The sequence below is a fragment of the Pelecanus crispus genome, chromosome 1 (assembly GCF_030463565.1).
Source record: "Pelecanus crispus isolate bPelCri1 chromosome 1, bPelCri1.pri, whole genome shotgun sequence".
NCBI lineage: Eukaryota > Metazoa > Chordata > Aves > Pelecaniformes > Pelecanidae > Pelecanus > Pelecanus crispus.
The window spans coordinates 194,721,325-194,733,019 of NC_134643.1; the positions used below are offsets into that span (position 1 = coordinate 194,721,325).

Below are 11,695 nucleotides of genomic sequence, written 5' to 3' on the forward strand. Positions count from 1 at the left end.
ATTTTCGTACATTTTGTTTGTTTTGCCGTGTTTTCTTTTTCTGACTTTTCCTTGTTCCACAAGAGTTTCTGTTGATTTCAGTGCAACTTCTGTTTGCACAGTTGTGTCATGTCCTTGATTAGTTTTCAGAGAGGAGTCTGATTTTATTGATCCTGTTGCTTTCACAGTGCCAGTCTCAGCAGAAGGTCAAAAAGGGAAACTGTAGGGAGCTCCTTATGGAGATTTTTTCCCTTCATATTTTCTCTGCAGAAAATGTCACTCTACGTTGCACTGTGTATGAGCATCTTGCAAATTCATGAGCACCTAGCCACCTTCCACCAGTCTTGGTAATGGGACTCCTAGAGGAATCACTTTTTAACTAGGATTCCCATTACGGAGTTCGGTTGTAGGACTCGTTCTATGTTATCAATGATGGCATGATGATTATACCTCACCTTCTCCTGTATGCTGCTACTTCATTCTTCCTGCTGCAACTGTTAGCCTAGTTTAGGGTCAAGGGCAATCCTGCTCTGAGGTGTATGCTTAACTTCCTCTTTTCTGCTTTTTAGGCAGAAATTCAGTGTTGCATGGAAAATACCATGCAGAATGGTAATTGATTGTGTGAAAGAAACAAACATATCTAAGGAAAAAACATGTCTTTGCTTTGTTTTTCTGAATGTACTGTGCCACAAAAATGTATGTTTGATGGAACCAGGTGATTACATGGGAGAAAACTGAGAAATAATTGAGCTTATTTATAGCTAGGGGGAATATCTTGCAGTCTTTGGTCAGAAACTCATCTTTTCCAGCAAAGGAATAGGATGGAATAAAAAGGGGATATTACCATAGGTTTGAGGCTATATTGTGATCAGATTATGGTGGAGTAGTTGTAACATGCAGTACCATTAACTTTTACATTTTATACAGTCAGTTGTGCTCAGATATTCTTGATGTTACTTTTACTTAGACTTATGTTCTTAAATTACACAGAACAAGGATAAAAGTCCAACAATGTCTCCTACTACAAACGCTGCAATCCCTTTTGGCCTGAAGCCACGATCAGGTAATGTGGGAAAGAAAATTAACCAATTTGTGTGTACTTTTTTTTTATTATTATTTTTATGTCTGTGTTATTAATAGATGTCTGTATTTTTTTTTTCCCTTAAGAAGGCAATGATGAAACATTTTCTGTACAACAGTCAGAAGATGGTTAGAATATTTTAAGGTTGTAGGTTTGAATCGAGATTGAATTTTTAACAAGTATGTGTTTGGCACATTATATATGAATCGATTTTCATCCCTTACTAATAAATTAGGTGTTTTATAAAATTATATGTATGTATATTTAAAATGTGTGTGTGTATATAAATACACATATTTTATACATGTATACATATATATCATTTGTGCTGACATACTAATTATGATTTTTGCTTAATTGGTATGTAGTGATACAGCTTAGATTTTGTTGAATAATATATGTGAATAATTAGGCTTATTTGGAAAACACTTATGCATTGCTCTGAAAATTGCTCATTGCAATGAGTCTTTTCAGTAGTTGTGCTTGTTGTAAGGCTCAACCATTATAGGAAGATTAGATGTTTACTTCAGCCAGCAGCTGAGTTTAATGAATTTGCAATGCACTAAATCTGCATAACCATCAATCTTTTAACAAGTAGCAGTTTATTTATTAAAAAAACAAACAAACAAACAAAAACCCCAAAAAACCCTGAAAAACTATTGATGTATTTGAGGGCTTGGATAACAGCTTCCTTTAAAAACAGGATTAGCTACAGGATTAAACTCAGTTTTTATCTTCTCTGTCCTGAGGTAGTCAATCTTGTTAAGTCATCTCACATCACCTCTAAAGAATAACCGTAGGTTTTTCAGTAGATTTCAGCATCTTAAGACTAATTCTGGTTTCTTGCATTCACCACAAATGCTTTTAATCAGATGCTGGTAAACCACTACAAGCTTGTAGTTTCCATAACAAAATATCTTGGCAATAATGGCAGCAGTTTCACATTTGAAGGTTTAAGAAATTGTACCCATAGATTTGTTTGGGGTTTTTTAAAGTTTTAAAAAGCAAAGAAAACGGTATTGAACCAACCTTGTTTCATGAAGAGGATTTTAAATTTCTCATGCAGTTATGATATAATTTGACAGATCTGTTCAGTTGCATTTCTTAGTTTGTTGGACTGTTAAACTCTGGCTCTATTCTTGTATGCTCCTGACGCTTTAGAGATGATGTTATTTCTCTGTATGTTTAAAGTATGGGTTAAATGATGAGCAAACGGGTCCTTTCAGGATTTGGAAAAAATAAGACATTGAGTAATATTGCACAGTCCAGTGGCAACATTGCGATAACACCGTTAGGAGAAAGACACGTGAAGGCAAACGGGCCCATGCTGTGTTGCTGCTGTCACGGGATGTGGCCTGTGTTCTGCTGAGCTGCCAGTGAAATCTGCTGCCAGGGACTGGAAGCAGAGAGAGAATGGGAGGGAATGCAAGACCGTGACTTCTTGTTCAAGCGTTAGTGTAACGTGCGCTTCAGAATCCTGGTATATCAGTGTGCCAAGATGTCCTATACTTAATGACTGTAACAGGTCAGGGCAAAATAGCCTAGTGCATCTTTTTTTAGAGGATTTCTAGGAAGACTGGATTGTAATGGTTGCAGTCCTTTGCAACAAATCCTCCAAGTCGCATGATGGAAGACCAGATGTGCAACACTCCTACAGTTCTTCCCCTGACCACATTGCAGCTGTGTATAGCCTCACTGAATACCAATGTCAGTTAGTTATAATTTGTTGATTTTCTGCACTGTACCAATTCAAATTCATGTATTTGAATCTCTTTGAGTATGCCAATACTATGGTGTCTTTTGGTTACAGCTATGGGTTGCAGAAAACATGATAATCTGAATTTATTTTCCTTTCCATATCACACACTACAGAGTCACCAAGCTAGAGCCATTACTGCACAATCTTTAACGTCATCGCATCCAGTTTCAGTCATGTTACCTTAAGTTTATACCATGATAAGACAGGGGAATTTGGCAATATTACAACTTCAGGTCCAACTTCAGATAAAAAGACAGTGTTAGCTATGTAGCAAAATGTAACAAAATGAAACCTTGCAAAGGAGTAGTGAAGCTGCGTATTGTTTCCTCTCCTGCTCCCACCCTAGAATTACTCTAAAAGTAATATTAAAATTTGTTTTGCTAACACATAAGAATAATTTACAGATAGAAGTGGTACATGACTGAAAATACTGGCATGTTTGTGAATCCTGCATGTTTTTCCCATTAAAGCTGGTTAGCTTGCCATGTCTCTGGTTTCTTCACTGTATTTCCTTTAAAACTTTGTGCAAGTTTTGGGTGAGTTTGAACCATCCTATCACTGTCTAAATTTGTACTTTTTAATTATATACTACTTTATTGCCCTAGAGCTGAGCTAGTCTAGGGGTCCAGCAACTCTGTGATACAGGAAAGCTTTTCAGCTCAGTTTGTAGGTTTTTTTAATAGCTTTTTTCATTTAAGTTCTTCATGGCCTTAAGAGAAACCTTAAAACTCATGAGTTTCAGCTATTTAACTTCATTAGAGCTAACATTTGATTTACTTTTATAAAACTTTTAAATCTGAGTGCAAGACTAAAAGAACATTAAAGTGTTCTAACTAAAATGTGTACATCATGCTCTGTGGAAAAAATAGTGGCAAATTTTCAATGAAAATATATGCAACCATACCTTTCTGAAATTTGAGAGTTTATTTTCGCTGTGTTTATTTTCATCTATTTTAAATGAATGTTGCCTTCTATTTGACTCCCCCCTCCCCCCCATCATTTCATAATGATTTATGTCTCTTGGAAGGGTGAAAGTAAACTGTTGAAGACTTCTGGTAAGGATTCCAGTTTTTTGAAGTACACACACAAATGGAAGTGCTTCCAGAGGATAAACCGCAGTGGCTTAAACTTCTGTGTTAGTACATACTGATATGTGTTCAGAACTGAAGGTCCTTCTATTCTTTCATTTTAAAGCTAGGCAAAACATTGGGAACATTCATATCTGATGGCTGACATGGTACCCAAAGAAAATGTTTTGAAAGGTAATGAATGTGTTTTGACTTCTTGACAGATTCTTTTCAAGGGTCAGATGTTTACATAGAAGGTAAAAAAAGGATTTTTCTTAATTTTTCAGTGTATTTCCTCCTGTATTTTAAATACATTCATAGAGTATGGGCTTCTGAAATTCACATTAATTTTGAAAACTTTAAAAAATTACTATTGAAAAGAACCAAAACCAAGTTGTCTTAGAACCGTGGTTTTGCTCTTGGGAAATGCTTTTTCTCTCTGAAAAAGAATCACTCAAAATAGTTAATAAATTTAAATTCTTTGTACTTGATTCATAAATTGATTAAAATGCTAATTGTCGAAACTGAGTGTTGCAAAGTTCATGCCACAATATCTTTAATATGCCAGCCCTTGAAACCTGAACATCTACTAATACATATTGCAGTACTCAAGAATATTTTTTGCTTTTGTTCTGTGTCATTTTGAGGTCACTATGTTTCATAGTTTCTGCTGAACAAGGTGACAGCAACACAGACAAACAAACAAAAAATTTGTACCTTCAGAGGCTAAAAGAAGCACTGACAAAACTCAAAATCACAAAGCAGTTTGTATTGTGAAGTGAAAAGTTGTTCCCTTGTTCCCTTGCAACTGTTCACTTAGCATAATCTTACTTGTGAATCCAGTGTCTTAATTTTTGGTAACTTGTAGAGTATTTGAAGCACAATGTTAGTATCTGTGGACGTGCTTGCCTTACTGTCTTTCAAGTTGGTTGGAACACATTAGGATCATTAGAACTTGACAGTATTTTTCTTTCTTTTGAGTGCTAGTTACTTTTTTCCTAAACTCTGGATATTTATTCCTTCCATTTGTTTTCTTCCCTAACTGCATTATATGTGTACTTTGGAAAAATGAGAATCCTAATTGCCAGCATAATTAAAGACTGTTTATTGTTTGCCATAAATCTCTATTCTGTTACCCCAGTGTTGACTCTGCTCAGAGTTTAAGTGGTGCTGACTCTTGTTCAGCTGACCTGGTGTCCCAATAGCCAGAAGCAGTAAACTGGATCTGGAAGAAGGCATGACTAAACAGAGAGCTCTTAAACAGTTGAGCATGAAGAGAAGTTTAAGGTGAAGTTTTATACGGCACTGTCTGAATTATCATCATATTAATGCAGATTCCAGAATTGTGGGAAGGAGAAAGTCTATGTTATGAAGTTCCTTATGATCACTGATTTGAAACGGTGTAAAACAGGGACTTTCTGTGATTACTGAAACTTTACCTTGGACTTTTTTCTAATAGTAAATGGTTTTCGCTGCTTTTTGATCTGCACAGTAATTTAAAATTGATTTAGAATTATGGTTTAGCATTTAGAGTAGAGGTAGTTTATAATCTCCAGTTTAGTTTGAGGAGTATGAATGTTGCTTCTGTGGGGGATTTAGTAGATAAAACATGGAAATATATATGTAGGAAACCAAGAAATGAAGTGAGTTCCAAATTTTTGTGGCAGAAGTGGTAAGGAACATTGTGATCAGGTACAGGAAAAGCTCATTAAGGAGTGACATCGTCGTGAAGGGCAGAGAAGAGATTTAAATTCTGTGTTGACATAGGAAACCAGTGGGAAGCTTTGAAAGGGTGGATGACATGCTAAAGGTAAGCAGGGAGGAGATATTTTAAGGATGTCAGTGTCCAGTTCTGAAACACTGTAGAATGGAGGTTTGAGGAAAGCTTGGACAGAAATCCTTGCCACAGTATCGACAGGAGACAGAAGTGCAGAGTAGATGTGGTGGGGAAGGAATAATAGTTTGCTGAAGGATTTGAGGAACAAGTAAGAGGTGTTGTCATGACTAATTGAAGGAGAGAAGGTAGAATGGATGGAGAATAGGGACTGTGTTGCCGTACAAGTTTAGCTCCGTAATGAGTTGATGGGTGGTCATGAACTGTAGGCATGACATGCTTTTATAGTCATCTGGTGAATAGTCTCCAGACTCTGTTGCAGCTTCTGTGGAAGTGTGCAATTCTGTATGCTTTAGGGAGCCCAGCTGGATCATTACTGAATTTGTGTTTGTTAGAAGACTGTCTACAGTGCAGGTTTGCCAAGGCTTGTGGTGCAAACTCAGGATCACCCTTTGGAGGTATTGTATGTCTGTTCTTGTGCCTGTGAAGTCTGTAAAAGTTGCGGAGGACCAGGACTTTCCTAGGGTGGTGGGCCCGTTGTAGGTTTGGACTTACTGCTGGGGGAGTCAGCAAGAAATAAGTAGTGTTGCATGTACTATTAAGTGAATTAAAACAAAAGGAAAACATCTGTAGTGCATGTACTTACAGAACATATTTCAACAGAAAGAGAATCCAAGGGATAATGCAGTTGCTACTTACCAAAATCAGCTAGGAAGTTGTACTGTAATATTTTCATATGGATGTGTAAATTTTCTTTGTCTTTGGGGGAGGAAGTGTTCTTATTACATAGTTACAAAAAATAGCAAAATTCTTATTCTCTGAACTTTTCATTGCTGAAATGTCACAGCTGACATTTACCTTCTTGATTGACAGTCAAGGTTTTTGTCAGGCTATAATGTAAAATCTATGGGTACTTTTTCTTAAAACTTGGTTGTAAACAAGTTGTGTGAGGCGCTATGGTTACAATGATCTTGCTAAGTTTAACAGCCTGAACTGCGCATATAATGTATGATTTGCAAGTACTAACATATAACTTTTCGTTGTTTTTATTCTGCACCATCTTTCATTCTTTTCTCAAAAATTATGCATTTTGTATTAATCACCTTTGAATTACATCTTCATCATTACCATACAAACCTAATGCCATATATGAAATGCTGCTGACTCCTTTTATCCCTGCTCCGGTCCATGTACCACCATGGCTGGGCTGGCTATCACTCCCCTCCAGCAGACCCATCCCTCAGTCTTCCTCCTATCTCCTTCAACACACTTACACAGGCACAAACATGGGACAACTTTAGCTACAGTATCCCATCTGAAGGAGACAGTGACAATGGTAGGTGTTCCATGTATAATTTACTTAATTTTGTGTTTTCAGAAACCTGAATATATGGCAAATGCCCCTTGTGGCTAAGGATGAAAGACAGTACTCTTGAGGGGATGGTTATAAGACTAAATACCTCAGAGGATGCACATTAATTTACTGTAGAATATGTAGTATCAAAAGTAAATGAGTGAAGAGCATCACTGTTTTCAAGTCTGGTGAAACAACTTTTTCCCATGACATCCACTCCAAGAACTATTTGCAATATAGGTTGTAATACTTGTACCAATACTTGCTTTACTTTCAAGGGTTTAGAAATGTTGTACTCAAACAGCAATTAATTTTGCTACTGTCTTTTCTGCATTCTTTTATTTATTATTTTTTTGATAGATACTGACTTAATAAAAATACCCTGCTCCCATCTGCAGTTATTGATGCAGGTGCATAACTAACTTAATTAGAAGAGCAATCCATGAAGAAACAAAGCAGAAACAATCAGCTAAGCAAAACCAGTGATTTCTGTCCAACAGAAACTGTTAGTAAGCTGTCAAAATTCTCTGTGCACAGTGAAGGCCAGGTACATTAGAGGATTTTGTTACTGCTGCTTTTGTTTCGTTTTTCTCTAGGGTGTTATTGTCATAGTATGTTGAGTCATGGCACTAATATGCAAAGTTGGCCATGTTATGGGCTATCAAGGTCTTATACTTCATTGATAGTTAAATGTCAAGTTGAAGAAACAGAACGTAGACAATTAAACTGTTTATAAATATTTGATAGGCAGATGTATTTTTTTTAAAGTAGGACTGTTGTTCTTCCAGTTGCTCTAAATTAGAATGGTGTTTAGGTATTAGAAAGCAGTGAAACTGTCAAAAACATCAGATTGAAACCAAGACCACAAATCTTGAATGATAAATGCCAACGTTTAGTTTAGAATGCCTACATTCTTAGTTCAGGTCATTACTTGGCAATACCCACTATTGCCACAGTGTTCATGATTACAAAACCATAAAAGACAGCATATGTAAGGAATCAGCTTCGTAAAGGGAATGAGTATGGAATATAAGAATTGTGGTAATGGTAAGTTGAAAAACTGAATGTAGTTCATGATGATATGAAGCTAACTTGACGTTTCACTGATGAATATTCTAACAGAGAATGCTGGAGGTACGGTGCAGAATTTGATCTATGTTAATCTAGATTTGTTATTGTTTTACTCTTCTAAATGAAACTAGCAGTACAGACTAGCGTGTGCGTGTCCATTTGGAACAGATAGATGTCTCATGTCATTCAACTCTTTAGCCAAATGCAAATATTAGTGTTTATTACCTTGGGCTGTTATAACAGAAGGCTTTTACAACTATATTTTTTTTCAATCAGGACTGTTGCCTTTCTGTTTGGAGTTTGTTATCTGGGGCTAAGTTTGTTATTTAAAGTGTATTTCCTATGGTAGGAAGTAAAATGGACCAGAGACCAATCTCTGGCACTGAGGTTAGTTGGCACAGCATGATTCAAATCCATACCTAAGCAGAATGGTTGCATTTAAGCTGCCTTTGAGGAATGACCTTTACCTGTGCTATTCCTTGAGCTATACCTAGACATTGTGTAGAAGAGGGGTGGATTTGCACCGACTACAACTGTACCAGGAAGCAACAACGTTAACGCTATTGATACGTGCAGGCCAGTGCTGAGGATCCATGCACTAGCCCTCTGTAGCTTGCTAGTATAGGTGTGGCCCTTAATACAGAAATGCTGTGCATCAATGTAGCATCTTAATACTTAATATCATCTTTAATGTAACTATCTGGCAACAGCTCTGTAATAGAGGAGGCTAAGTCCAGAATTTCTAGGGGTTTATGATGCTTGGAACAGGCAGGTCTCCCAAGACCAATGTCCATACCACTGTGGAGGCTTTGATTTAGCAAATGACTCTGTATAATAACTTCACTGGTACTTAAATTTGGACTGAGTAAATCAATTGAAGAGAAATCTAACTGTAAACTTTTAGCCTGACTTCATCTATGCCTGTCATTAGTCCAACCTTCTTTTTGTCTATTATTTTTAGAGTCACATGAAATCATTTTGTTGTTTACCTGAAGGATAATGTTGTCAAACAAAGTACTTGGGATGCTGAATTCCTTGATGTGCTATAAATAGTGCACTTACGTGCATTGTAACTCAGTACAAAAATGGCAGTTTTCACAAGGAATTTTGTCCTTGACTGTGGTATGGCGAATAGATATTGTGTTATTAACTATTACCCATTTAACTTGTTGAGACTTGTACAAAATACTTGTTTAAAAAATTATTGGAACAAGCATTACATAATAACCTTGGTTGACCACGGGTTCAAAAAGCAGAAACTCGCTCTTGGAAAGAATAAAAAAATAGACCTTCAGGTGTGTGTGAGGTATGGGCTCCCCTTGCTGGAAAATGTGTGTAATGCAGAGACGCAAGCAATACTCAGGACTGCCAAAACTTCCTGTATTAGAACGTTTTTCTTTAAATTCCGTATATAACTGAAAATTTTATAACTAATGCTTTTTGGGGGGGGGTGTTTTGTTTTGTTTTTTAATCAATTAAACTTATTTTATTTTATTTAGAAACTTTAAATTGTAGTTTCCCACTGCCTTGAGATTAGCCTGCCTTTTTTCTTGTGGTGGAATGTATGTCTCATTCTGGAATTGAATAAGTAATGTTGATGTTTACTTTTCGTTAACAGATGTTTGTAGTCTGAAATCAGAAGGAAGTAGGTCTTGGGACATTCACATTGACTTAGCAAAGGCCTAAACAAAGATAGCTGTGGCCAAACTGAATGAAGTCCATAATAACACTCTGATACTTGCAGAATCGAACATAAATATGAACTAATGCTTTTGTAGAGAATAGTTTGAATTGTTGCTGCTGCTAATAAAGCTACAATGGCATTTAAATACCATTTAAATATGATATTACTCTTCAAGCATGGTTCTATCTAGATAGTTCATCTGTGAGGCAGCAAAGCTCAATCATTAGAGTTGTACAACGAGCTATTCTAAAATTAAAATCTTAGAAATTGCAACTACAGTTTTTAATAAAGGTGATAGGAGGGTTTTTTTTCACCCCTTAAAAATTTAAGAGCGGTCTCCAATAAATTGTTACAGAGTTGCTAATGCAGAAATTTTAATTCAGTACAATTCTGGAGTTTAATAGAAGTCCTGGCTAAGAGTTTCTGTACTTTGAAAACTTGGGAGTTGATTTTTTTGTTGTTGTAGCCATCCTAAACTATATGATTTACTATATGATTTATTAAATAGCATTTTAGATATTTCTAATTGTTTAATTTTCACCATATGTAAGTGCTTTCATCAGAAATTTACCAATGTATTAATTAGTTTTAAATTCTCTAAATCAGTAGGTAATGCTTTTGAAATGGCATAGTTTAAATCAGGTATATGGATTGTTATACTTCCTAACAACAGTAGTTACAGCTGTTAACAGCCTTTGCAAATTTGGGTATGTGCAGTCATAGTTATACATATGCCTCTACAAAACGTTAAGAAGCATGTATCTGTTGATACACTGTGCTTTGGAAATAGTTCTATTCCGAGCTTGCAGTTTGCCTTCTACAAAGGGAAAGGTTAAATGTCAACACAACTGTGGACCTATTGCATCTGAAGGCATGGCTCTGCTACTCTCATGTTATGTGTGGGAGGTCAGCATAATGAACATTTTTATTTATGGTGTTTGCACCTGTGTGTAGATCCTTCTGAATGGTGGCACTGGTGAAGCTATGTAGTCCACCTGGAGAAGGGAACTGAACTGCAGTCAATATCTGTAGTTCTCAGTCCTGCACATTCTCTACAGGACGCTCTCCCGCTCTGCCAGTGGGATTTCTGATGACATTAAAAAGGATAGAGTTAACTAACATAAAACTGTAATATTTAGGTGTTCTATTTAAAAGCAGTTTTGTTTAACAAATAGCCTTTAATACAGCATTTCCTGAAATTACATTTAACAGCAGTGTAGCAAATATCAGTTGCCTGTGAAAAGTTAAAACTATGACTGTGTGAGTTGGGTAGTGGAAGGAAGCAAGTCTGGTAACAGGCCATAGTTTATTCTATCTTGATGGCTCAGGTAAGTAGCCTAAGGATATGTAAGGAGTTTGTTGCCTTAAGCTCCTTTTTTAGTAAGTAAGGGAAAGAACTACTGCCTGTTGGCTGAACTGCCATAGGTGGTATCTGTCCCTTCGGCTAGAGAAGTAGCTTAGGTTATTAATTTTGTTACTTAATCAACCTGAGTACAGTTAGGTGAGATTCCTGGTGACTAGACTTCCCTGAGATTTCAAGGTATTTCTCGTGCAGAAACTTTGTCTTGTTTATGTAAGCCCTAGATGTCAGAGGGTACAATTTTGTATGTTGACCCCGAACTGATTTAGGGGCTTCATTAACAGTTTACTTTTGGTCCGAATGTATATGAAATTTCCTTCTACCAAGGGTTCAATGTTTTATTTTGTTAGATATTTTTAGGAACGATTTTTAAAATTCAGCCTACTAACCAAATCACAACCTAAATAAAATGACTGACGTGCCACAATTTTTAATGGCATATCAGAATTACTGTGATTACACCCATGCCTACCTTTCTTAAGAGTAATTAATCTTTTCTTACTCCT

At 36.3% G+C, this 11,695-nt stretch overlaps 1 protein-coding gene across 1 annotated transcript in view; it reads left to right on the forward strand.

Moving 5' to 3' along the window:
• LRCH1 (leucine rich repeats and calponin homology domain containing 1) overlaps positions 1 to 11,695 on the forward strand; it is a 138,662-nt gene that overhangs the window by 101,046 nt on the left and 25,921 nt on the right. Inside the window, exon 16 of the mRNA XM_075709224.1 lies at positions 970 to 1,042. Within this exon, the coding sequence (XP_075565339.1) occupies positions 970 to 1,042 (73 nt within the window). The remainder of the gene's footprint in view (positions 1 to 969; positions 1,043 to 11,695) is intronic.